General features: G+C 53.0%; 1 protein-coding gene across 5 annotated transcripts in view; it reads left to right on the top strand.

Moving 5' to 3' along the window:
* Positions 1 to 25,885, top strand: part of tweek (transmembrane protein KIAA1109 homolog tweek) — a 1,194,469-nt gene that overhangs the window by 150,618 nt on the left and 1,017,966 nt on the right. For all 5 annotated transcript variants that reach the window (XM_075882507.1, XM_075882492.1, XM_075882501.1 and 2 more), the window contains exon 10: positions 20,066 to 20,230. In XM_075882507.1, coding sequence (XP_075738622.1) covers positions 20,066 to 20,230 — 165 coding nt within the window. The remainder of the gene's footprint in view (positions 1 to 20,065; positions 20,231 to 25,885) is intronic.

Here is a 25,885-nt window from a genome sequence, read left to right as displayed (position 1 = left end):
AGAAAAGAGCTTCTGAAGGCCCAGGAAAGTGATCAGTTCTGTCGCAAAATGTGCGACAATCTCAGAGAAATGGAGCGCCGTGACGCTGCCTGTCCTGCAGCGGGCGCCGATCGCAACTTTCTCGGCGAAACGGAGTGCCGTGACACTGCCTGCCTTGCAGCAGGCGCGAAAAGGGGGCTTGAACCAGCGTGTGTCACTGGGTGCCCGGCAGATTCATATTTGCTGGACCATGACGGGCTCGTGCTGAAGTATATAGCCACTGATGATGAGCCTATCGACCCATTAAGGTGGTTATGCCCAAATGTTTTCGAGCCGCACTGTTGCGATCCTCTCACGACGAACGCATGGCCAGTCAGCTGAGTGGCTCGAAAGTTTTTGCAAAACTGAGCCGCGTTGTGACCTGGTCCGGCATTTAGTGTGACATTTTTCGCTGTTGCCATTCTTTCCGCGTCTGTCAAACGGTGAAATCAAGGGGTGGCAAAACACCTGGTCTGATGAAACAGATTTTCAGTGAGCGTCAGTGGCAAGTGGCCACCTGCGATCTAATGGGACCATTTCCCAGAAGTAAGCAGGGGTTCATTCACCTGATGGTAGTCGTTGATCACTTTTCGAAATGGGTGGAATTGTTTCCTCTTCTGAAGGTGACAGCGCGAGCGATGCTCGAGAAGCTTCAGGAAGTGTTTTGCCGGTTCGGTTTCCCGGAAAAGCTCATCACGGACGATACTTTGTATTTCACGGCTCGGGTGTTCAGTGTCACGTGCCGTTCCCTCGGAATCAATCACTGCACCACTTCACCCTACCATCTCCAGTCCAATTTGACGGAGCGCGTCAATCAAACGCTCAAACTGATGTTCGCAGCCTTTGCCGAAAGTCAAAGGGACTGGGCAGACCATTTGAGCGAGCCCGTATTCGCTATTTGAACATGGGAGTCTCGCTCAACTGGTTTCTCGCCAGCCTTCTTAAATTTTAGAAGAGAGTTGGCAAATCCGGTGACCAGCGTCACTCAATGCCAGCTCGAGGACGAGGAGACCCCGGCAGGCTTCTCTGCTTACGCGTCGACATTTCAGGACCGGCTTTGTCGAGCATTCTGCAAAGCAAGACAAAGTTTGGCGTCAGGGCTCAGAAGAAGGCCCAATATGACCGCAAGCATTGCGACCTATTTTTTGAGGTGGGCGATCTTGTCCTGAAGCATAACCTCGCTCTTAGCGATGCCAGTAAGGGGTTCTCAACCTCGCTTGCTCCTAAGTGGCTTGGTCTGTACCGAGTGGAGAAAGCTTGCGCTGCACTCGCGTACTTGCTGAAAGATCCTTATTCGGTAAAAAGCAGCCGTGCCCATATTGCAGACCTGAAACCTTTTGTATCACGGTCTGACGACCTTGCGCCAGCGCCCTGCGGCACTTCGTGCAAGCAACGGGGCACACCCGGGACGGCGGATTGCATTCAGACCCCGCACCGGTATAATCTGCGAAAGCGGTCATTTTTGTGATTTCGTGCCGGACGGCAGACTTCTCCACAACCGAAGGCCCCCAGTTTACTGTCTAGCCTCAGTATAGGTTAGCTTTTTTACGGCCTTTTTTCGTAAAGAGGTTGACCCCGCCCAGTTTGCTGCCAGTGTTTTTTTTTGTCAAGTGTTCATGTGTTCATTTTATGTTTTTATGTTCTTTGGCCAGATATTGAGTGTAATTTTGTGCTGTTTTACTTTTTCTTCCGTGTTTGTTTATTTTGTCTACCGACGAAGGGAGTTGTGATCTTGAACATTGGTGCTTATGCGTGAAGAGAGGGACGAAGGATGATTTGCGCCTTCGCCTGTGCAGCCGTCGACGGTGTGTGTGTGCATGCTTTTGTGCGTGTGTACGTGCGTGGCACTTCTGTGCATGCCGGTAGAGTGTGCACGACATGGCTTCATCCCGTAGACGTGGACACTAGAGGGGCTGGGGGCACTGACCTACTGACGCCAGGGCGCCTCACAGCCAATTTCAGTGTGCATGCTTTTGTGTGTGTGTACGTGCGTGGCACTTCTGTGCATGCCGGTAGAGTGTGCACGACATGGCTTCATCCCGTAGACGTGGACACTAGAGGGGGGGGGGGGCACTGACCTACTGACGCCAGGGCGCCTCACAGCCAATTTCAGTACGGCTTCCCGCAACATTCCAGCTTCGACATTGAACCAAAAATGCAGGGCCTCAACCAGAACCGAAACGGTGTTCGTCGGACACGCTGACCAATCATTAAAAGCACCAATGAGCTATGAGAGAGCCCCCTTCCGTGTCTCTGACCTTGCACACGGGCATCGCACTCAGCGAACATTGTCACGCTCTGTCCCCCCCTCCGCGCGGTGGACGGTATCCCGCTTCAGCACCACAAACAGTAGTCCTACTTTCCTGCGCTCCCTTTCGCAAAGATGTTATAGTTTCATGTGTTTATTTTGTTATTGATGTTTTCCCCCTTTTTTATCACATATTTAGCAGCAGTTACAGGGCTGGACTGAGGTTAGCTGTTGCTCATAGCAGTGTCTTTTTAACTGCATAGGGAACGTCTGGCTGCCTTTGCAGACCGGTAAAGGCCAAATTTAGGAGAGGGGGATGCGGAAATTGAGGCTAGCTTGCCGCCTTTGCGCGGGCTTTGCCGCCTTTTCTGCCGTTCTCATGTCCGGACATGACTGCCCTTCTCCGTTGTCTGCGACACTGGAAGAGCGAGGAATGACGCTTAACCACTCTCACCCGGTAGCGAATGTCGACTGTGACGCCGCGTGCACGGTTTCTCGGGACGTTTCGCACGCACGCATCAGGGAGTGGGTCAGATTTCTCCGGGACAGCTTATCGTGAGCACGCTTTCCTTTTCCATCCGTCGACTCCCGTTGTTTGCGGCTTGTCAAACTTCGCCGACGGCACCTCGGGCCCGAGGCGAACGCTCACCTTTTGTTGCCCCTTTGCGTACGCTGGGTCGAAGGGCGGTGCGGTTTCCTAGTGTGTGGTCAAACTGCGCCGACCCGTGTCTCTCCGAAGCCAACGCGAGCGCCTTTGCCCTTGCTCGAGCAACCGGGCCTTGGTACGGGTGTCTCCGGGAATCACTTTTACCACCGAGACGTGCTCGCAGCACCCCTGTGTAGTACTTCTCGCCCATGATGTAGTTAAGCCCATTTGCTTTCCCTCTGCGCCTTTTCAACGGGCTGTTCTGCGTTTTGGTGTTGCCGCAGACTATAAAATGTTCTGGCCTTGAGTAGTACTGTGTTCTCGTCATGGCGACGGTTAACGCGTGCCCTGCGGTTCGCTAAGACCGGACCCATGCTAGTGACTGTAATCCTTCGGGATACATATCACTACAAACAACACGCATCCACGATTGTTTACATAACAAATTCAGTGAAACTACATTGTTCTCAGTGCGTGAGCCATCAGTCGACAATGTGCAAGTTTCGTTCTCTACATCATGCATTCACTTCACTTCAAGATCAACACTACTTGGCAAGCATCGCATCTGACACCAGAATCAGACCCTTGACCTAAAGCCATGCTATTAAACTCGAACGCCGCAACACAATGAGAGTGATGTTCATATGGCGGTATCGTTGTTCAGTTACATTGCCGCGCGTACGTGCCAGTCTTGGTGAGAATGAAGCAGCGGGAATGTCCTTGACTGAGTAAAAAAGACGAAGAAGTCGTTGCAGTCTTTTTCCTGCGATCGATAAAGCATATTTGTTTGAGGCGCTTTGTGTGCTCGTTAATCCCGCGTAGTCACACTGGTGGAGGCGCTGGGTAGCTTTCGTGCTTGGCACCCCTTCGCGGACCCGATATTTGAGCCCGGAATCGCTATCACCCGTCGACACACCAGTCCACCGTTTCAGTCGCTGTCAGCGATGCCTGGCTCCCGAGCTCAATCACTTGCCAGAAAGTCTAAGCAATCGCTTGCCACCTTCAGCCACCATGACTACTGCAGCTTCATCGCACATGACACTCCAGAATCTCATGATTCCTCACTGCTTTCACGGTTAGACCTATGAAGACGCACAAGACTGGCTGGATCAGTTCGAACGCTGCGCGAAGTACAACTAGTGGGCCACCCTAGAAGACAAGCTCGCGAATGTGTACTTCTACCTTAAAGATAACGCCCAGACGTGGTACATCAACAGGGAAAGAAGAATGGCTACGTGGGACGACTTCTGCAACCAGCTGATTGACACCTTTACTAGTGTCGACGGAAAGGAGAATGCGCAAAGTCTCTTGGAAGCTCGAATTCAAAAACCAAATGAGAGCGTTGCTATGTTCGCCGAGGACATGATCCGTCTTTTCAGCAGGGCAGATGCCGAGATGCCGGAAAACAGGAAGCTGCGGTATCTAATGCGAGGCGTGAAGGAGCAACTGTTTGCTGGGCTAGTGAGAAATCCACCAACCACAGTAGCTGAGTTCACGAAAGAAGCCACAGCTATTGAACGGGAAAAGTTGGCCAGCAGAACCCGGCCAACTTTCGAGCGAGTAGTCCCGTTACGACTGCGGTGAGCCTCTGTGACAACGACAGGCCTCTGCCGGCAGTCATCCGGGAGATTTTGAGGGAGTAGCTTTGGTAGCTTGGTTTAACTCCAACAACCGAACCGACGCCGGCATCGTCCTTTGTCGCTGATGTTGTCCGGGTTGAGGTCTGTCAGGCTCTCTCTTCACCCGGCTATGATGATGTGCAATGACATTTGACTTATGCTGATGCAGTCCGACGCCCCGTCGCGCCTTTGACACAGCGGATTCCAATGACTGAACCACTACCAACCCTGCAAACACAGCCGCAGCGCCGACGACTTTCCCAACCGCACCAATCTCGTCGACAGGATGAATGCCGTCTAGCCAAAATGTGAAGCCCACAACGTGGTTCAATAGTGGGTCCCCGCTTACCTACCAGCATCGAAAAACCGATTTGTGGCGTACCGCTGACTGTCGACCGGTATGCTTTCATTGTGGCGAAGCTGAGCACGTTTACAGAGTTTGCCGTTATCGCGACGCTCAGTACTCGATGTTTCCTCGCTACCATGATTACCCTACGTACGACGATCGGCGCACGTACAACGACACTCCTATGAACACACCGCCGCAGAGTCCAATGAGGCCCGGGTCACATTCTCCATCTCCTGCACGGGGCACTTCACTTAATTGTCGCAGTTTTGCCGACGTCACCACGGGCAGGTTCCCTAGCCCGTGACGGGGAAACTAGACGCAGCGACCTCGGGGGGTGGAATTGCCAACTTCCGAACAGCCCCCATTGCAGACATATGACAGTTGAAGCTACCAATGCCGAAGACGACGACAGTAACGACTAATCCAACAAATGGAACAACTGCCGACGTAACCGACGCTATTAGCGCTGACCTCGACGTTCACATTGACGGCCACCAAGTGACGGCTGTTGTGGACGCCGGCTCCCACTTTTCTATAATAAGACTGCAGCTAGCCGACAAACTAAGGAAGGTGAAGATGCCATGGCACGGACCCAATAAAAGAACTGTAGGAGGTCAGTTGATGACACCGGTTGGAAAGTGCACGGCCCGACTCTTCATTGCTGGTTCCACCTTTGTTGCCACCCTCGTCATTCTTCACGAGTGCTGTAAACAGCTCATATTGGGAATGGATTTCTTGCGCGAATATGGGGCTGTGATTGACGTCCGTGATAGAAGCGTAATGTTTGCTACAAGTTCGGAGACTGCCACATATGAGGAACACCAGCCACCTCGCTTCTGTATTGCCGATGACGATGTCATGCTGCCGCCACAAAGTTGTTCCTTCCTATCTGTGCACTGTGACATTTTACAAAACGGTACTGGCATCGCTGAACACATCAAGGAGCTCGCATTCACTAGCGGTTTTTTGTTGCCAGGGCTATCATCACTGTTATTCACGGATGCGCTGAACTCTTATTGACAAATTTCAGTAGAGAACGCCGACACATTGTTAAAGGCACGGCTATTGCTTATTTCAACGAACTCTCTGTGGGGATCTGAGGCGCGCCTGCGACCATTTCGCGGGCATTCCGCCACACGGCCACACCCTTTTGCTTTTATGCTCTGCTAACGGCACGTGGCGATAGATGGCGCCACGTGCGGGCGGCACGGGGTACGTGCGCGACGAGGGAGCTGACTCTCTCCTCCATGGTCGGCGCCGGGTAAGCACGTGTTTTTTTCATACGCGTCCTCTTTGGGAATCGCCGGACTGTAGCCTGGCTGGGGTGGCTTTTGACACCTCGGCAGGCATGTTTACTTGAGTGCAGCTTCAGTACCGTACGCTAAGCCCACAGCGGCGCCTAGCACTTGAAGTGGTCGTACCACACTGAGCCGCACTTGCCGTAGGCCTACGCGTACGAGGTTTGCCTTAACACTCGCGACCAGGCCCATTGGTCATCGTCAGAGTGCGCAGCATAGCCGCGAGGGACCTTTTTCCCGACCGGCATGTCAAAGCTCGCCATTGCCAGCTGCGACGTGCTCTCGGTTGGCCCCTTATTGTGAACGTCCACGTGCGGGTGCGTTTGCTACCCGCGTCCTGGGAGCGGACGTCGTACTGTTGTTCGGGGTGCCGCCAGAGGCAATAAAGTGTTGTGTATTTTGTATTAGAACACTGTCTGTCTTTCCGCGGCGCGCTAAACGCCTTATTAGATAAGCACGCGGAGCGGTGGGCTACACGCGAGTAAGTGACGGAGTCGCGGCCCTGTGGCTCGCTAAGCGTGAACCCGCGGTGATCATCTGCTGCAGTTAGTAGCGGGATCACCATACTGGCGCCCAACGCGATATCAAAGGCTCATTAAGCCTTTGATTAGTCTTAGCCGAGTCGACCAGCCTTTGCGAATCAGGCTCGCCGTGTTTACCCGCGTTATGTCTGCACCGTGTGAGTTTTGTTCGCTAATGCATTTAGCAGATACCGCTTTGCTCGAGAACAGGGCCAGTGCCCCCCTTGAGCATCACAATCGCTCACCCTCACTTGTCACAAGCCTCAGTCGGGATGACACGAGGCGCTACGTATCAGCTCCCACTAGAGAGGTAGCGTGTTTTCGGTCCGGGGCCATAGCCCAGCCCGAACAGTGCTCGTGGGCAAATTGGATTGCCACTGCTATCTTTGGAATGCATAGCAGTTCCATGTCACAGCGCTCTGAAACGGCTCTCAGTGGAGCTTCCGGGACGCAGATCGGCACCGCGGCCTCAGCCATTGCCGAATTTTGCCCGCTGGCTGTTACGCAACCTAGCAGCCAAGCTCATTTCGAGCACGCGCCTGTACCGCTAGCCACAAGCGGCCTAGCAATTTCACGTGAAGCTGCCCCAAGAGTCAGCTGTGAACAACAGGTGCTCCCTAATGTCGCGACGGCCGGTATCCATTTTGAAACCGTGCCGCTTATCGAGCTCGGAGACAGTTCCCTATCGCTCGCCCATGCCGCTAATGCACCAACAGCTTCCTTTGAAGCGCGCGCACGGACGATGCTGCGAAATGCCGCCCAAATGATTCAGGAACTCACGGGAACAGTCCAAACGCTTTCGGCCAATCTGAAACGCCCTCATCCCGCTGTCATGTTGGCCGTTCCGACCTACAGCGGTTATGGTGATCTGCAGAGTGCAAGAGATTACCTGGACTCAATCACACGTTATCAGAGAGCCATGGGTCTAGATGACCAGGAAGTGCTCGGACGCGTTGTCCTGGCTGCATTGACAGACACGGTGCCCAGGTGGCATCGGCTTTCCGGTCACCAAGCAGCAACCCTCAATAAGTTCCGCGCGGCCTTCCTGCGCGAATTCTTACCCGTTGACTACGAGAGTAGGATGCGGCGCAAGCACAAGCTCCGCACACAAGCTCCTGATGAGTCGCTTCAGGAGTACGTATGCGCGATGGAAGACCTTTTTTCTATCGCTGAGCCCAGAGCCTCGAACGAGGAGCGCGTCGAACGGGTGATTAGGCAGGCACACTCGATTTTTTTTCGGCGTACCTGCGGGGCAGTGGCTTCCGTGATTTGGAGGAATTGGCCGTCGAGGCAAAGCGCATCCAAGGCGACATTCTCGCCGCGCATTCCTATCGCCCGCCACCGCCAGCCAACGAGGCCCTCGAACCGCGCTGCATGTGGGGAGGGGCCATGACCCTTCCTCAGCCGCAACAGCCCGACGGAGCTGTCTTTGCTGCTATCGCTACAGGTGGGCGCACGTGGGAGATAAGCGATCGAGCTTTAGATCCCTACACGTACAAGAGGCGTGCAGCCGGTGCTGCATCGCAACTCGACGCGCGCGAGCTGGGACGAAAACCGACCCAGCGCATCACCGGTGGTAACGGTCGCAGGACGGTTTCTTTGATCACGCGGCGAACCGACACCGGCAGCTCGAAGCTGCTCAGTCTCGGAAAAGGGACCGCGATGGAGTGCGCTGCTTCCGCTGCCGTCAACGAGGGCACATAGCGAGGGAGTGCTCCGCGTTTGTGCCTTCTGTGAGGCAGGGAAACGGGAGCGCGGGCCGTTCGTGAAGGCACGAGCGGCCGAACCCTTGCTTCTCCCCTCTGCGTACCGGGCAAGCAGTCTTGCTGGTGCGCATGCTCCGTTTATTTCGGTCACCATTGGCGGTCGCAAATTCTTGGCGTTGCTGCACACGGGCGCAAGCGCTTTGTTGTTTGTTTGGCAAACAGGTGTTGTCCCACTTGCAGAAGCGCTCGGTGCGCTTGCGGGACAGCCGAAAGACATTTACCCTCGCGAGAGGCGTGGCCCAGTCGGCAGGCGCCGCAAGTTTGACTGTCAGATGGGGAGGCCGAATGAGACGCGCCCGTTTTGTTCATCTTCCAGGGCTCAGTGTTCCTGTGATTCTATGTCGGGACTTTCTCCTAAAAACCGGCATCGTAGTGGACATTGCGAATGGAGGCTATCGCGACGGACCTTTTTCCGAGCTAAAGCCGTTCATCAGCCCACCGGCGCTTTCTGTTGCCTGTGCAGTAGAAGCGTCGAAACCGTGTCACGTGCAAACAACGGGGGCTGGCCCCTGCCCTATGCACTCGTCAGCTCAAAATCCCCATCGGGATCGAGCGGCACGACACAAAGAAGCTTTGCATCCTTTGATCATCTGTGTGACTCAATTGGATGATACACAGAAGGCTCGTCTGTCGGCATTGTTACGCGAATACGATGAGCTCTTCACCGATCAACCCGGCTGTACCGATTTGTTGAGCCATTCGATCGAAACTGGCGACGCGCTTCCTTTGAAGTGTAACCCCAGGCCCGTCAGCCAGGCCAAGAGGCAGGTAATTGACGGCTTGCTGGACGAGATGCTCTCATCTGGCATTGTTAGCCGTTCGTCCAGCGCATGGGCGTCTCCAATTGTGTTGGTGCCTAAGATTGATGGCAATCATCGCCTGTGCGTAGACTACCGCCGTCTGAACGGAGTGACTCGTAAGGATGCCTATTCGCTCCCCACAATTAGCTCCATTGTAAGAAACCTTGGCACTGCGCGGTATTTTACCACATTAGATGCCTCCAAAGGTTACCTACAGGTCCGGATGGATGAGCGTGACCGCTGCAAGACCGCGTTCACGTCCCACAGAGGGTTATTTGAGTTCACTCGTATGCCCTTTGGTCTTTGCAATGCTCCTGCGACTTTTCAGAGACTCATGGACCGCGTCCTCGGGGAAGCAAAGTGGTCTTACTGCATGTGCTATTTCGACGACATCGTGATTTATTCACGAACCTTCGAAGAGCACTTGGCCCACATTGCCGATGTGCTCGAGAGGATGAGAGGCGCCGGGATGACGTTAAATCCCGCAAAGGCCCAACTAGCGCAAACCCGAGTTCAGTTACTTGGCTTCACGCTGGGCGATGGCTCCATTGAGCCAGATCGGGAGAAACTTTGAGCAATCCTCGATTTCCCCGCGCGGCCAAGGACGTACGCGGCCTGCGCCGCTTTCTCGGAATGGCCAATTTTTACCGGTTGTTCATTCCGTCCTGTGCCCAAGTGCAGGCGCCCTTGACCAAGCTCTTGGGTAAGTCAGCTGAGTGGTGATGGGGACCTGAGCAGCAAGAGGCGTTTTGCCATCTGTCTAGCGCCATTGCGGAAACGGCGCAGCTCTAGCTCCCCGACCTGACTAGACTGTTTGTTGTCCATACTGACGCAAGCGATCTGGGATTAGGAGCAGTTCTCCTACAGGAATACGATGGTGTGTTGCAGCTGTTGGCCTTTGCCAGGCGCTCGTTGATACCCGCGGAAAGGAATTATTCCGTGACCGAGAGGGAGTGTCTCGCCATCGTGTTTGCTCTGCGGAAGTTTGATGTCTACCTTAATAGGACGAAATTTGTGGTGCAAACAGATCACAGCGCGCTTAGCTGGCTGATGCGGCTTCGTGAGCCTGTAGGCAGGCTAACACGCTGGGCTCTCCTAATACTGCATTATGACTTTTCAGTGCAGTATCGGAAGGGGAGCACTAACGTGGTAGCTGACGCCCTATCTCGTGCCCCAGTGTCTACCAGGAGCCTGGATTCCGGTGCGACAACCGCTAGCGGTGCCTTTGGGCAAGCGAGCGGCGCGGGCAAAACGGTGGCGTAGCCGCCGAGTGGAGAAAAGGGTGAGTGCGCTGACGAGCTAACCCTTTCCACGGGTCAGGCAAGCAGGGCGCCGCGAAGCGGGCGAGAGGGAGAGCGAAAGAGAAGCGAACCCAGGGCACCAACGCGAGCGGAGGCAATGGCTGCAGTCCTAAGTGGGAACAATACCAAGCTCCCCTTTGGGAGAATGGGAATCGCTTTCAGCAGACAAGAGTTGCTGAAGGCCCAGTATGATGATCCGTTTTGTCGCGAGTGTAGCGACGGTCTCAGGGAGACACCCCGCCGCGGTGGTCTAGTGGCTAAGGTACTCGGCTGCTGACCAGCTGGTCGCGGGTTCAAATCCCGGCTGTGGCGGCTGCATTTCCGATGGAGGCGGAAATGTCGTAGGCCCGTGTGCTCAGATTTGGGTGCACGTTAAAGAACCCCAGGTGGTCAAAATTTCCGGAGCCCTCCACTACGGCGTCTCTCATAATCATATGGTGGTTTTGGGGCGTTAAACCTCACAAATCAATCAGTCTCAGGGAGACGGAGCGCCAAGACGCTGCTGGTAGTGCGGCGGGCGCAGGGAGACGGGAACCGGCGTGTGTCGCTGGGTCCCCCGCGGATACATACTTGCTGGACCATGATGGACTCCTGCTGAAATACATAGCCACCGATGAGGAGTCAGTGGACCCGTTTAAGGTGGTTGTGCCCAAAAGTCTGAGTGGCGCTCTGTTGCGAGCCTCTCACAACGAGAGCCTATGGCCGGTCACTTGAGTGGCTCTAAAGTTTTTGCGAAACTGAGCAAGGTTGTGACTCGGCTTGGCATGAAGCGTGACATTTTTCGCTATTGCCGTTCCTGCCACGTCTGTCAAGCGGTGAAATCAAGGGGTGGCAAGCCGCCCGGCTTGTGGAAACCGATTGTCAGTGAGCGTCCATGGCAAGTAGCCACCTATGATCTTATGGGGCCGTTCCCCAGGAGGAAGCAGGGGTTCATACAGCTGATGGTAGATATTGATCATTTTTCCAAATGGGTGGAGCTGTTTCCACTGCGGAAAGTGACCGCTCGAGCGGTGCTAGAGAGGCTACAGGAAGTGTTTTGTCGGTTCGGCTTTCCGAAAAGATTGATCACGGACAACGCATTGTATTTCACCGCTCGGGTGTTTGGTGATACGTGCCGTTCCCTAGGAATAGATCACTGCACCACTTCCCCCTACCATTCCCAGTCCCATTTGACGGAGCGAACCAACCGTACGCTCAAACCGATGTTGGCGGCCTTTGCCGAAAGTCACAAGGACTGGGCAGACCATTTGAGTGAACTCGCGTTTGCAATCCGAACCTCCGAGAGTCGCTCTACTGGTTTCTCTCCCGCCTTCCTTAATTTTGGAAGGGAGTTGGCAAATCCGGTGACCAGTGTCATGCAATGCCAGCTCGGGGACGAGGAAGAACCGGCAGACTGTTCTGCTTACGCTTCAACACTTCGGCACAGGCTTTGTCGAGCTTTAGTAGAGCGAGGCAGAGTTTGGCATCTGCCAGGGCCGAGCGAAAGACCCAGTACGATTGAAAACATCGACACCTTTTATTTAAGGTAGGTGACCTCGTCCTGAAGGGCAACCACGCTCTTAGCGACGCGAGCAAGGGCTTCTCAGCTTCGCTTGCTCCAAAGTGGCTTTGTCAGTACCGAGTGGAGAAAGCTTGGACTCCACTCGCGTACTTGCTGAAAGACCCGCTTTCGGGAAAACTCAGCCGTGCCCACATCGCAGACCTGAAAGCCTTTGCGTCGAGGTCTGACGAGCCTGCACCAGCGCCCAGTGGCTCTTCGTGCAAGCATCGGCGCACACCCGGCGCGGCGGACCGCATTCGGACCATGCACTGGTATTATTCGAGGAAGCGGTCACCTGAGTGATTTCACGCCGGACGGCGAGCTTATTTCCGCAACCGTGCCGCACGGAGGTCGCCGGGCGTGCGAGTGCCAAAGCGTGCCTTCGAACTCCTGCGTGGAGTCCCGCTGCCGCAGAGGTCGCGGGGCACAGCGAGTGCCGAAGCACACCTTCCAGCTTGCGCAGTGTTTGATATATCCGAAGGCGGGTAAAAATTCCGTTCGATATAAACGTGCTAATTTCTATACTTTAACAAAGGAACTTCAAGGGGATAACTTATGAGTTCGATATAGCTGAAAATTCTATATATGTGGGCTTGATGTAACTGTGTTCGACTGTATATCAGCTTTGTCATTTATGCCACAAGAACTGGCATTCTATGCAAATGGATTTTTAGAAATTTTTAATGCTGGTTATCTTTTAAACGTGTGAATAGTACATATTCCTTTGATCACGTACCAATTTCAAACTGCTTTTTTGGCGATAGTTTCATGTGATTGTGCCTAGTTTTATAATTTCGTGCTGAGCTTTATCACCTATATGTTATTTATGCCACAAGTGCTCGCATTTTAAATATATGTAGCTCGTCTTACTTATTTTTGAGTGACAATCCATGTGCTTAGTCATTTGTTTCTTGCAATCGTTATTCTACATTCAATATGTTAATAATAAGTATTCATATTTATGACATGCTTAAATGATGTTTTAGACTTCAGGAATTGTTAGGAATACTGTCCACGAGTGTTGAAGATTGGGCGAGTTGGTTCGTCGTACTTGAACTGGTATAGCGCGCCCCGCCGCGGTGGTCTAGTGGCTAAGGCACTCGGCTGCTGACCCGCAGGGCGCGGGTTCGAATCCCGGCTGCGGCGGCTGCATTTCCGATGGAGGCAGAAATGTTGTAGGCCCGTGTGCTCAGATTTGGGTGTACGTTAAAGAACCCCAGGTGGTCAAAATTTCCGGAGCCCTTCACTACGGCGTCTCTCATAATCATAGAGTGGTTTTGGGACGTTAAACCCCACATATCAATCAATCAAATCGAACTGGTATAGCGCATTATGGTATAGCTCTTGTGTCGGTCTGCTCGGCCGTTTCTTCTTCCCCGTAATGCGCTATACCAGTTCAAGTAGGAATACTGTGCCATCTGCTCCGAAACCACCAATAGCAGCTCCAAATAAGCATTTTTTCTGCTCCGGAAACAGTTGAGGCTGCTCAAAAGCACCATTTTTTCCGCTCCAGAATCTGCTCCAAAAAGTAAAATGTCTCTTCCATGACTGAGGCAGTGCAATGGAGAAGAATTCAGGTATGCTGTCAAGCAGAAAGAAGCTGCCTGGCAGGCTCGGAAGTCATGATCGCCGTCGACAGGCAACAACCATTGAAGTAGGTGACCTTGTGCTCTTGGACACTCAAACCTTGAGTAATGCGGCCAAGGATGTTTCAGCCAAGTTGGCACTGTGATGAATGGATCTTTTTGCGTGGTCAAGCAGGCTAGGGAAGATGACTTCATAATCAGTGACCCAGCAACAGGATGTTGTCGAACCATCAAACATGCTGATCTGTTGGTGCTGTACCACGAACCATTACTCCTCTCTTCCGCCATAGATTCATGAATCGTAGGGGCGGAGAGTTGTGACAGATGAGAAGGAGTAGAGATTGCGCTTGTGTTGGCTGGGGGTCTCTCGAAGGCTTTGTGTGATTGATGGCACAGCAACGAGATGGCACGTATGTCGGTTTAACAGTGTGAAGAGGAAGCGCGTGTGCATGGGGTAATACGGTAGATGAAAGATGAGGGTGCAGAGAGAGAAGTCTGACATGTTAAATATGTGGGGCGGAGAATAAAGGATGTATGGAGTGTGTAGTGAATGTGTGGGTCGTGAAGTATATCGTCGAGTCTCACAATATTTTGGTGAATCGTAGTCTGAGTGAGTCCGCTTGAGAAAATGTGGGTGAGTGTGAGATCCAGTTAGGGAAAATATTCACGAGGCTGAGTCCGAGTGAGTTTGCTTCGGGAAAATTTTTATTAGCTGGGGTCCTAGTGATTTCTAAGCAAAAAGTATATTTATGGAGTGTGTCTGAGTGAGCTCCAATTATTTTGCTGACTTATGGTTATTTGCAGTAAATGTAATGAAATGTGAAGAAAGAAAAAAGTAAACAAAAAAATAACTTGCCACTGGTGAACCAGTGACAGCAAACATGGTTCCTTCTAGCAGCAAGTTATCTTTTTGTCCACATTTGTTTCTTCACATTACAATAAATTTGTTATTAACAACATTCCCTATAGGTTTTCCTGGCATTTTTGTGTGTGAGTTCTTAATCATATACACAAAACGGTATACAGAGTTGTACCTTATTCATAAGTTCAATACACTCCAGCCAGCAGATATAAATGTTTTTAAAGGGGCTCTGGAATTAATTCGCTACAGTTCATACCCGAAGAAAACCACTGTAATTTAAGCTCTCCATCTAGGAATCTCAAACCTGCCATTGTTAACTTCTGATAACCGGTTTGATAACTGGGACTCAGCGACATATGTGCACCTTGTAATAAGTATCGTCATGTCATACCAATTAGCCCAAGCTGCCACACTTCTAATTTACCTCCTCATCATTTCCTTTCTTTTTTTTATTTTTATTCATGGAATACCTGTTCTCTTTTTACTCATACAATCGGTAACAGCCTCCTCTTCCTCCCTCGCTCTCTCACACCTGCGTATCTAATGTTGCCCCTTCTCCTTTTCCTTTGTTAGGATGGAGAAGAGGGTACCAAGCGTAGACATGCTAGCACTAAAGAAATCAGTTCTGTTCTAGACTTCAGGAAGACAAATCTGCTTGTCAAAGCGTCAACTTGACACAGCCCCTCTTTACATAATATTTCATAACCATATACATCTAGCATTACAAAACACTGACAACAGCTCGAAACACCACTGACGGCCACTTCACTAACACTACTTTGTGGGCAAAGGAAAAAAGAAAAGTGCGCCTTTGTAATGTGCTCGAACCCTCTAGGCTACCATGTTGCCGGGACTCACACACGGATGCAGCTGTGGCTTGTACTACCGTCGTAAACAATCTGTATCTGGCGGGCAAAGCATGTCAACACCTGAAGTATTCATCTCATGTTGTGTCGTGTATATACTACTACCACATTTTTACGATTGAAGTGTAGTACTTCCTTATGCTAATAATTGGGTAAAAAAAAAATAGAGACAGACACGATTTTTCCTCGAAAGATTGAGAATTTTATTCTCCCAGCAATACACTTTCTCCTGTGAGCCAGTCTTACTGGTTGTAAGATAATATTTAGGTATGCCTTGATCATATGCTGTCACCTTCACAAAGTGAAAGGCAGCTTTTACTTTGTGGGGGTCTCGGCGAGGCGAATGAGCGCATCGCCACGCCACGCTCTTGGAGTGAACGGACACAGCAGACGCGGTCGGTACGAAGTACACAACATACATACATTTATTAGCTAATTTAGACGACGATATCGTCCGCCGAATGATACAATTTCAATTAACACTAAACCATACAAACAACATAACGCATGGACACACTAAACACACAATAACATGATAAAAACACACTAACACACCCAACACACTAGCACATACCCAAGGCGGCGTCGCCAACGCCAGACCTTCCACGTGGGACCCCGGCGCGAAGCCCGCGGTGCCGAGCACCGGGGGGGGGCCCACGCGACAGACAACCGTTCGCGGCAGCCGCCACACGCAGAAGAGACTCGCTCAACGCTCGCCCGCCACCAAGGCCCGCCTTCCGCCAGGGGCCACCGTCGGCGCTACCACTCTACCAACAGTGGTACTCAAAGCGAACACAACGCCATCTATCGCCCGGCGGTGGTCATCACCAAAATAAAGCCTTGGGGCGAGACGCGTGCGCCATGCGGCGCAGACAACCTTACAGGGGGGGGGGGGTGTCAGCACCCCCACATTCCCCCAACCTTAAATCAAACCATACCCCGAAATCAAAAAATAGCTACACAAGCTTTAACAAAAAATAATATCGCACGACCACAATGTCCTTGCACCACGACACCGCCGCTGGATGACACTGCTGCACTGTCCGGCTAGACTTCACCTCAGTACCGGACCCGCAACAGCAACGTTGCCGTCGACGCGACGATCCGTCGCTAGCGCCGACACGTCTTCCAGTTGCGACCAGCACTCGCGAGGGCGCCGGACTGCAGGCAGTTGCGCAGGTCCCAGGCATCTCCATCGCCCGACCTCACGACCGCATTCCTGGCCAACGACGCTGACGATGTGCAGGACAGCCGGCCGTGGATGACATCCCTCCCGCTGAATACAGCAACAAAAAACAAAACTCGAAAGAAACAAAGGAGCGCGGCCCAGGGGAGGGAGCTTCAGGCTTTTCGGCCACGTGGTACGGTGGTCAGTACTGCTAGCTAATACATCGGTGGCGGCCGAGACGTCCATCAAAATAAAACAAAAATCACTTTTCCTAACCCTTGCATCGCAAGATAAAAAAAAAGTGAGGGAAGCAGAGCGCAACACCTCAACGCCACGATTCACCTAGTTGTGCCACGTGCGACAGGCGGCTGCGCAGAGCCTTAGGCCTAATGAGTCGCTCGACAACAACCGGCATCCACCCAGCACCCAGCCTAGGCGCAGAAGAGGCAGCCGCGAGGAGACGTCCACTCTGTGAGGTGGCCCTATCGCTCGCCGCACACAGCAGCTTACCGAGCGATGGGCGTCCACCGCCCCGGGCGGTGTCACGACGCCTCGGCGTCGAGCCGCAATACAAGTCAGCAACGACGCCCGGCTCCCTGAGCCCAAAGAGATAGAAGAAGCTATTCACAGAAAATCGGACCACCCACGAGGCCTCCGTACTCACTCGCTTCGGGCCTGGCCTACAAACCACGTGCTCTAGGCCTTGCTCACCCCATGATGCGGACCGCATGGCTCTTGTCCTAATTCAACAACGTTTTGAAAACTAACAAAAAATAACAACACTTGCGAGCAAAAAAAAATAAATAGAAAGTCAACCTGCCGACAAATTGAAACACGTTACAAAACCAACCTCCTCGCTTCTCAACAAAGCACACCACCGACGCTAGCAAAGAAGTCCCCCCCTAGGCCTACTCTACTCCGGCTCTAACAAAATCCCTGTACCGAACTGCAAAAACTGTCGTCCGATTCTCCAAGAGCCCCACGTTGTGCGCCATTGGGGGTCTCGGCGAGGCGAACGCGCGCCTCGCCACGCCACGCTCTCGGAGTGAACGGACACAGTGGACATGGTCGGTACAAAGCACACAACATACATACATTTATTAGCTAATTTAGACGACGATATCGTCCGCCGAATGATACAATTTCAATTAACACTAAACCATACAAACAACATAACGCAGGGACACACTAAACACACAATAACATGATAAAAACACACTAACACACCCAACACACTAGCACATACCCAAGGCGGCGTCGCCAACGCCAGACCTTCCACGTGGGACCCCGGCGCGAAGCCCGCGGTGCCGAGCACCGGGGGGGGGGGGCCCACGCGACAGACAACCGTTCGCGGCAGCCGCCACACGCAGAAGAGACTCGCTCAACGCTCGCCCGTCACCAAGGCCCGCCTTCCGCCAGGGGCCACCGCCGGCGCTACCACTCTACCAACAGTGGTACTCAAAGCGAACACAACGCCATCTATCGCCCGGCGGTGGTCATCACCAAAATAAAGCCTTGGGGCGAGACACGTGCGCCATGCGGCGCAGACAACCTTACAGGGGGGGGCTGTCAGCACCCCCACAACTTCTAGGTGAATGCAGTGAAAGTTTTTTAATTTGACCCTTGTTAATTCAAGAAATAAGATACTACTAGTGCATACATGTTCTCAGGTTGGGGCCAGCATATGTGTTTTAGAGGCATCATCAGAAAAATAAAGGAGAAAAAAAGAAGATGAGAAAAACAAGGTAGGCTGCCCTCCTATCCACTTTCTTCAGGCTGGACCACTAGTAAAAAGCTACTTGATTTGTTTTTGTTCTCATTGTCGTTTTCATTTGGCTTTTTTTTCCTCACTTCCTTTGTTTCTTTTTTCGTTATTTATTTTCATGGTTGCCTGAAAGCCCTGCTAAGACTGCAATCTTCGTTTTCCAAAATCTGCAGCGTTGTCGTTAACTGGGGAAGTTTGTTTTAAAGGGGCTGTGCAACACTTTTTGAGCAAGATCATAAAGCACTGGAAATGGTAGTTTAGGCTCTTGAGAAAATGTGAGCCAAATATTATTGCACAGCAGCCTGGAATTTATGATAAATTTTCATTCAGCAAGAAACTGCTTTGTTTTTCTCTAAACAAGTGACAATACAAGCTCAAAAATCACTCGTCACAGCCACTGTATCATCTTTTGGTTGATTTGAGCATGTGGCACTGGTCGTTACTCAAACCACAGCAGAAGCATGTGGCGCGTTGTCACGAGGCTAGTCAACCCACAAGCTCTCTTGTAGGTTCTTGTGCATACAAACCGATGAGAAAACCCACATCGGTAAAGAGAACACAAGACCGTTTATGCACACAAGAAAAACAACTAAATATATTTTCAATAAACTAGATAAAGAGAAAGGAATAAGAGGAAAAACAAACAAAGCGCACAAATTCGAGGAGAAATTAACCTGATGACCGCGAAATGCTAAGGATGCGTAAGTTCCGCAATAGCAAAAGTGACTGTCACCGTTCGGTCGCGGCACTCTTGTAGACGGCGAGGGTCGATGCGATGGGTGCAGACAAGGTAGATGAGAGGTCTAAGCGTTGCTCGTGGTTGAAGATGGCTCCGGGCGCACCAAGGTCAGTGACCTCTCAGCGTTCATCCTCCGACGCTGGGACGTAGCCCTGGAAACGGGACGAGCCTGGCCAAAGCCAGATGGTGAGAAGCCTGGCCAACGCCAAACGACGAGCAGCCTGGCCAACGCCAGACGACGAGCGGCCTGGCCAACGCCAGACGATAGATGATGCTCGGGTGCCCGACCAGGTGGGAGCCCGCAGCAGCCTTGCCTCAGGAACTCGGCCGCCACCCCCGCGCCCTGGTAGCCTGCTTGCCTCCGTCGCGTCTCGGCCACGTCTGCCCCGTTCTTCGTTCGGGCTTCTTCCAAACCAGCGTGGGGGCCTCTCATTGGTCCGAACTTCACGCGCCTCGTCTGCCCATCGTCTTCCTCCCCGAATACATCGCGAAAGCGCGCGTCCACACCATCGGTCGTTGTCGTCTTCTTTCCTATGCCGGTGCACTCGCGCACATTTTAAACCGAACACTGGTTGCACTCGCGCACTTCACGAAACGCGCACTTCACTTATCACACGCGTGCATGTGCGATTACACTGGAAAGCTGGATATTCGAAGAAAAAAGAGAAACATTCCTGCTTACCTTCTAGTGCTTTCGTCAGGACGAGAGAAGAGACAGTGCAGTTGCAGCGTGTGACAAATCTTAATAATTCCGCTCGTACTGGATAGATTTTAAATGTTTTTGCAGTTATGTCTTTGTGAGGTGATAGGCTCTCTTTTAGTCAGTCCATTTCGCGGCTACTTGCAAAAATGTTGCAGGGCCCCTTGAACAGAAGAGTGCTTCTTAGGCAGTTCGAGTTTAGCAGATCTTGTGTCCACTGCAAATCACACTAGTGCTGGCATGGTGTAAGCTGTGTACATGCATGTAATGCAGGGCTGCAGTGAGCAGGAGCCTCCGTGCCCATCATTGTACCTGGAACGGCTCCAGCTTGAGATCAGCAAGAGCCACCGGGAGAGCCAATTGCAGCTCCTTCTCTCACCCCTTGTGGCCATCTGCCCTGGGGACAGGCCGGGCCACCTGGCCCTCTCTTCTTTCCAAGTGAGTACTGAAAAGGTGTTGAGTTCAAATTGGGGACTACCAGGACAAACAATGCAAGACTTGGTTTTGTTTATTCATGGTCGAGGGAGATAAGAAGGCATTTATGACAGGTCGTGTACAACTTGTTCTAATGCACGCCTGCTCAACGCGCTAAATACATGTTTATCACAGGGAGTAACATTTATCATTCCAAGTTCTGTGTCAATTTGTGAAACCTTGAGCTTCTGCCATACATGAAAGTAAACAGTAAGTCATGGCAAAACTAGAACAAGTGATATGGTGGGGTCGATGCCCTGCAAAGCTAACCTTTATGAGAGGGACAAAACAGTGGAAAATTTAGACAGGATACACAAGATGAAGAAGGCACGATAACAGTGCTGTTTTCGTAACTAGTCCTAACTTCAATCCCAGCACAGTTGATGCCGCATATATCAAAATTAGATATATAGAATTATTGGCTATATTGTCACGTATTACAAAAGGTCTTCAACTCGGAAGAACTGAGCCGGCGGGGAGACCCACCGAAAACTGGCAAGATGGCTGCTTCAATAAACAACAACTAGCCTGAGAAAACATCGTCTTCCATTCTATCGGGCAGCCATAGCTTGCGCTCGTTGTACCTAGTGGCCAAGTGTCATTATTCCCTCTCTGAAAAAAAAAAAAAAAATAAGGGGGGGGGGCATCACTTTGATACTCAGAAAGTACAAAGGCAAAGTCGAGGCAAACCAACAGAAAATACAGGCATACACAAAAACAGCAATAAGGTTCATGCGCAGTCACACTACTGCGTGAAGTACGGCTTCAGTCACACCACGTGCACGATCTCGGCGGAGTGCCTTCGCCACCGTGGCGAGAGGGCGCCGTCAGGGACTACCTCGTAGTTTACAATGCTCACGCGTCGCAGCACTTTGTACGGTTCGAAGTGGTGACTGATCAGTTTTTCTGACGATCTCTTGCATCGAACTGGAGTCTACACACAAACTTGATCGCCTGGATGGTATTCGACTTGTCGATGGCGAGCGTTGTAGCGGCATGCGTCTGTACTCTGCTGGTGCGTAATGTGTAGATGTGCTAACTGCCGTGCTTCTTCGGTGTACTGGGTAAGCTGCACAGCGATAGGAGGGATAGAAGCGTCGCAATTGTGTGGAAGCATCGCATCCAGCATGGTCTGGACCTCACGTTTATAGAGAAGACGGAAAGGCGTGAATCGCGTAGTTTCCTGGACGGTAGTATTGTATGCGAATGTGACGTACGATAGCACCTGGTCCCAGGTCTTATGCTGGACATCTATGTACATAGATAACATGTCAGCAATGGTCTTGTTGAGTCGCTCTGTCAAGCCGTTGCTCTGCGGATGATATGCCGGGGTCTTGCGATGGCTCGTGTAGCTGAGCTTGAAAATGTCATGAATACCTCCTGTAAATTCGTTTGCGTTATGGGGCGCACACATGTTTCGCGCATAGGCCACAGTTAGGGTTCACAACTATCGAGTGGTAAGTGGCATTTTGCTCGCGAGCATTTATGACTGTCATCATTATCATCATGGTTAGAATGGTAGCACCAGCAGTGACGCCCTGCGACAAGCCTGGCAGATGGCACATGAGAGATGAGTGGTCCTTTTGGGCATGTCGCGGCTGGAAGGAGCAGTCGTCTATTGCGGTGGTCCCGGAGTGCCTCACCAGGGGTTGTTGATCGCGATTCTTCGTGGTGAGTCGACCTTGGCGATACCACCTTTTGTTTGTCATGTTGTTAAGTGATGTGGAATATTGTGTAAGGTTGATTTAGTGTGTTGATAAATAGTTATGTATTGATTCGGCTGACGGTATCGTCGTCCTAAAAGCAGTTAAATAAATTCGTGTTGTTTGTTTCGGTCCGACTGTGTCTGCTGTGTCCGTTCGCTCCGAGAGTGCGTTGTCTATTTCTAGACGCCATAGGCTGCCATTGCCGGTGCCGCGAAAGTTGTGGTGTACACGTCTCCCGAAGGAGTACGGCCACCAGCGTGGGTCCGGTCTTAGCGAGCCGCAGGGCACGCGTTAACCGTCGCCGTGGCGGGAAACACGATACTGCTCAAGTCGCAACACTTTATTGTGGCAACACCAAACGCAGTACAGCCCGTTGCAAAAAGGCGCGGCGGGAAAGCAAGTAGGCTTATCCACGCTACGGGCACAAAGTACTACACTGGGTGCCACGAGCACGTCTCCGCGGTAAAGGTGATCCACGGAGACACCGGAACAAAGGCCCGGTTGCTCGAGCGAGGGCAAAGGCGCTCGTGTTGGCTTCGAAGGGAGACGGGTCGGCGTAGCGAGGCCACGCACTAGGACACCGTCCCGCCCTTCGGCCGTGCGTACGCAGCGGGGCAACAAAAGGTGAGCGTTCGCCTTGGGTGCGAGGCGCCGTCAGCGAAGTCCGACGAGCCCCCCGAGCAACGGGAGTCGACGGACGGAAAAGATTGCGTGGCTCACCGTTTGCTGTCCCAAAGAGTACCGTCTGTCCGCTCCCGACGCAGCGCGCGAAAACCTCTCGGGGGGTCCCCGCGCGCGGCGCCACAGTCCACATCCGCTTCTGGTTGAGGGAGTTAAACATCACTCCGCCCTTCCCAGCGCGGCAGACAGCAAGGGGGGCAGACATGTCGGGACATGAGAACGGCAGAAAAGGCGGGAAAGCCCGCGCAAAGGCAGCGGGCCAGCCTCAATTCCCACATCCCCCGCTCCTAAATTTGCTCTTTACCGGTCTGCAAAAGGCAGCCGGACGTCACCCATGCAGTTAAAATGACACTGCTATGAGCGACAGCTAACCTCAGTCCAGCCCTGCTCCTGCTGCTAAAAAAAAATGATTACAAAGGAGAAACAAAAACATAAATAACAAAATAAACACATGACACTATAAAAATAACTGCGGAAGGGAGCACAGAAATGTGGCACTAGTGTTCGTGGTGTTGAAGAGGGATCGCGTCCACTTTGCGGAGGGTCGGAAAAGGGCGTGACAGTGCCCGCTGGGTGCGATGCCCGAGTGCGAGGTCAGAGGTACGGGAGGGGGCTCACTGATGGCTCGTTGCTGCTCTTGATCAGCCGCGAGTCCGATGAAAGCCGCTTCGGTTGTTCGGAGGCCCCGCATTTCTGGCTCGATGACGGAGCTGGACGTTGCGGGAAGCCGGGCGTCTCCGGTGGTCAGGGAGGCCGAACCAAAATTGGCTGCGAGGCGCCCTGGCGTTGGCCGTCAGCATATAGCTGCTTTCAGCTGGCCTCGCGCAGGAGCCATGGTGGGAAAGGTAGCACGGCTTCTTCGGCGACAGCCGAGCACAGCCAGATGGTCTGACGTCAGTGGGTCAATGCCCCCCAGTACCTCCAGTGTCCGCGTCGATGGAGGGGAAGCCGACGCACTCTTCGCAGGCTCGCACTGAAGCATCACGCACGCACACACACTGCCGACGGCTGCGCGAGCGTAGGCGCAAAGCGTCCTTCGTCTCTCTCTCTGCCGGCAAGCACCGACACTCAAGGTCACACACAGCTCCCTTCGCGGTAGACGAAACGAAGACGAGAAAAAAAAAGTACACACAGAGCAAACTGACACTAAACATAGAATACAAATAACACTTAATAGTAGACAAAAGAAACATAAAATACACATGAACACTTAAAAAAGAAACACTGGCAGCAGACAGGGCGGGGTCAACTTCTTTACGAGAAAAAGCCGTAAAGAAGCTAACCTATACTGAGGCTAGACAGTAAACTGAGAGCCTTCGGTTGCGGAGAAGTCCGCCGTCCGGCGCGAAAGCACAAAGGAGACCGCTTCCTCAGATTATACCGGTGCGGGGTCCGAATGTGGTCCGCCGCTCCGGGTGTGCCCGTTGCTTGCGCGAAGTGCCGCAGGGCACTGGCGCGAGCTCGTCAGACCGTGACAAAGGGCTTCAGGTCTGCGATGTGGGCACGGCTGAGTTTTCCCAAAGGGGATCTTTCAGCTAGTACGCGCCACGGACGCTCACTGACAATCGGTTCATAAGACCGGGCGGCTTTCCAACCCTTGGCTCAACCGTTTGTGAGACGTGGCAGGCACGGAATAGCGATAAAAGCCACGCTTCGTGCCGGGCCAGGTCACAACATCGCTCAGTTTGCAAAAACTTTCGAGCCACTCAGGTGACCGGCCATGGATTCATCGTGAGAGGATCGCAACAGTGCGGCTCTCAGACTTTAGGGCATAACCACTTTAAACGGGTCTATGGAGTCGTCGTCAGTGGCTATATACTTCAGCAGGAGCCCGTCATGGTCCAGCAAAATGAATCCGCCGGGGACTCAGCGACACACGCTGTTTCAGCCCCCTAATCGCGCCCGCCGCAGAACAAGCAGCGTAACGGCGCTCCGGGCCTCAAAACGGTTTAACGGCGCCCGCCGCAGAGCAAGCAGCGTATACGGCGCTCCGTCCCTCCGAGACTCGAAACGGATCACCCTGCTGAGCCTTCAGTAGCTCTTCGCTGCCGAAAGCAATTCCCATTCTCCCAAATGGGGGGAGTCTGGTATCGCGCCCACTCAGGACCGCAGCAACTGCCGCGTGAGTCGGCGTTACGGGTTCGCTCTCGGCCTCGTGGCCTTCGGAAAGCTCCCCCGCTCGGCCGCTTCGCGGTGCGCCGCTTACCTGGTTATCAGCCAAGGTTTGTCCGCATGGGGACTCACCCTTCTCGCCGAATGGCGGCGAAGCTGCTGTTTCGCCCCCGACGCTTGCATGTGCTAAGGCACCGCGAGCGGCCGTCGCACCGAAATCCAGGTTCTCGGCAGACAACAGGGGGCACGAGATAGCGCGTCAGCTACCACGTAGGAGTGCATACACCACAAAAAGGGGTGACGACACAGGCGAGCGCCGGAGGGCGCCCGTCGATAGAGGCGGTGGCCTCTTTGTTCAACGCGGCATGCCACGAAGCAGACATGTTGCGACGAGCCCGAATCGCGCAGGCGAACTGACTCGCTAAGAGCAGTCAAAAGCTAGAGCTTTTGATACCGCGTTGGGCGCCAGTGTGGTGTACACGTCTCCCGAAGGAGTACGGCCACCAGCGTGGGTCCGGTCTTAGCGAGCCGCAGGGCACGCGTTAACCGTCGCCGTGGCGGGAAACACGATACTGCTCAAGTCGCAACACTTTATTGTGGCAACACCAAACGCAGTACAGCCCGTTGCAAAAAGGCGCGGCGGGAAAGCAAGTAGGCTTATCCACGCCACGGGCACAAAGTACTACACAGGGTGCCACGAGCACGTCTCCACGGTAAAGGTGATCCATGGAGACACCAGAACAAAGGCCCGGTTGCTCGAGCGAGGGCAAAGGCGCTCGCGTTGGCTTCGAAGGGAGACGGGTCGGCGTAGCGAGGCCACGCACTAGGACACCGTACCGCCCTTCGGCCGTGCGTACGCAGCGGGGCAACAAAAGGTGAGCGTTCGCCTTGGGTGCGAGGCGCCGTCAGCGAAGTCCGACGAGCCCCCCGAGCGACGGGAGTCGACGGACGGAAAAGATTGCGTGACTCACCGTTTGCTGTCCCGGAGAGTATTGTCTGTCCTCTCCCGACGCAGCGCGCGAAAACCTCTCGGGGGTCCCCGCGCGTGGCGCCACAGTCCACATCCGCTTCCGGTTGAGGGAGTTAAACGTCACTCCGCCCTTCCCAGCGCGGCAGACAG

Source organism: Rhipicephalus microplus, chromosome 2 (assembly GCF_043290135.1).
Source record: "Rhipicephalus microplus isolate Deutch F79 chromosome 2, USDA_Rmic, whole genome shotgun sequence".
Taxonomy (NCBI): domain Eukaryota; kingdom Metazoa; phylum Arthropoda; class Arachnida; order Ixodida; family Ixodidae; genus Rhipicephalus; species Rhipicephalus microplus.
The sequence above is the reverse complement of the archived record's forward strand: the minus strand, read 5'-3'. Positions and strand labels throughout refer to the sequence as shown.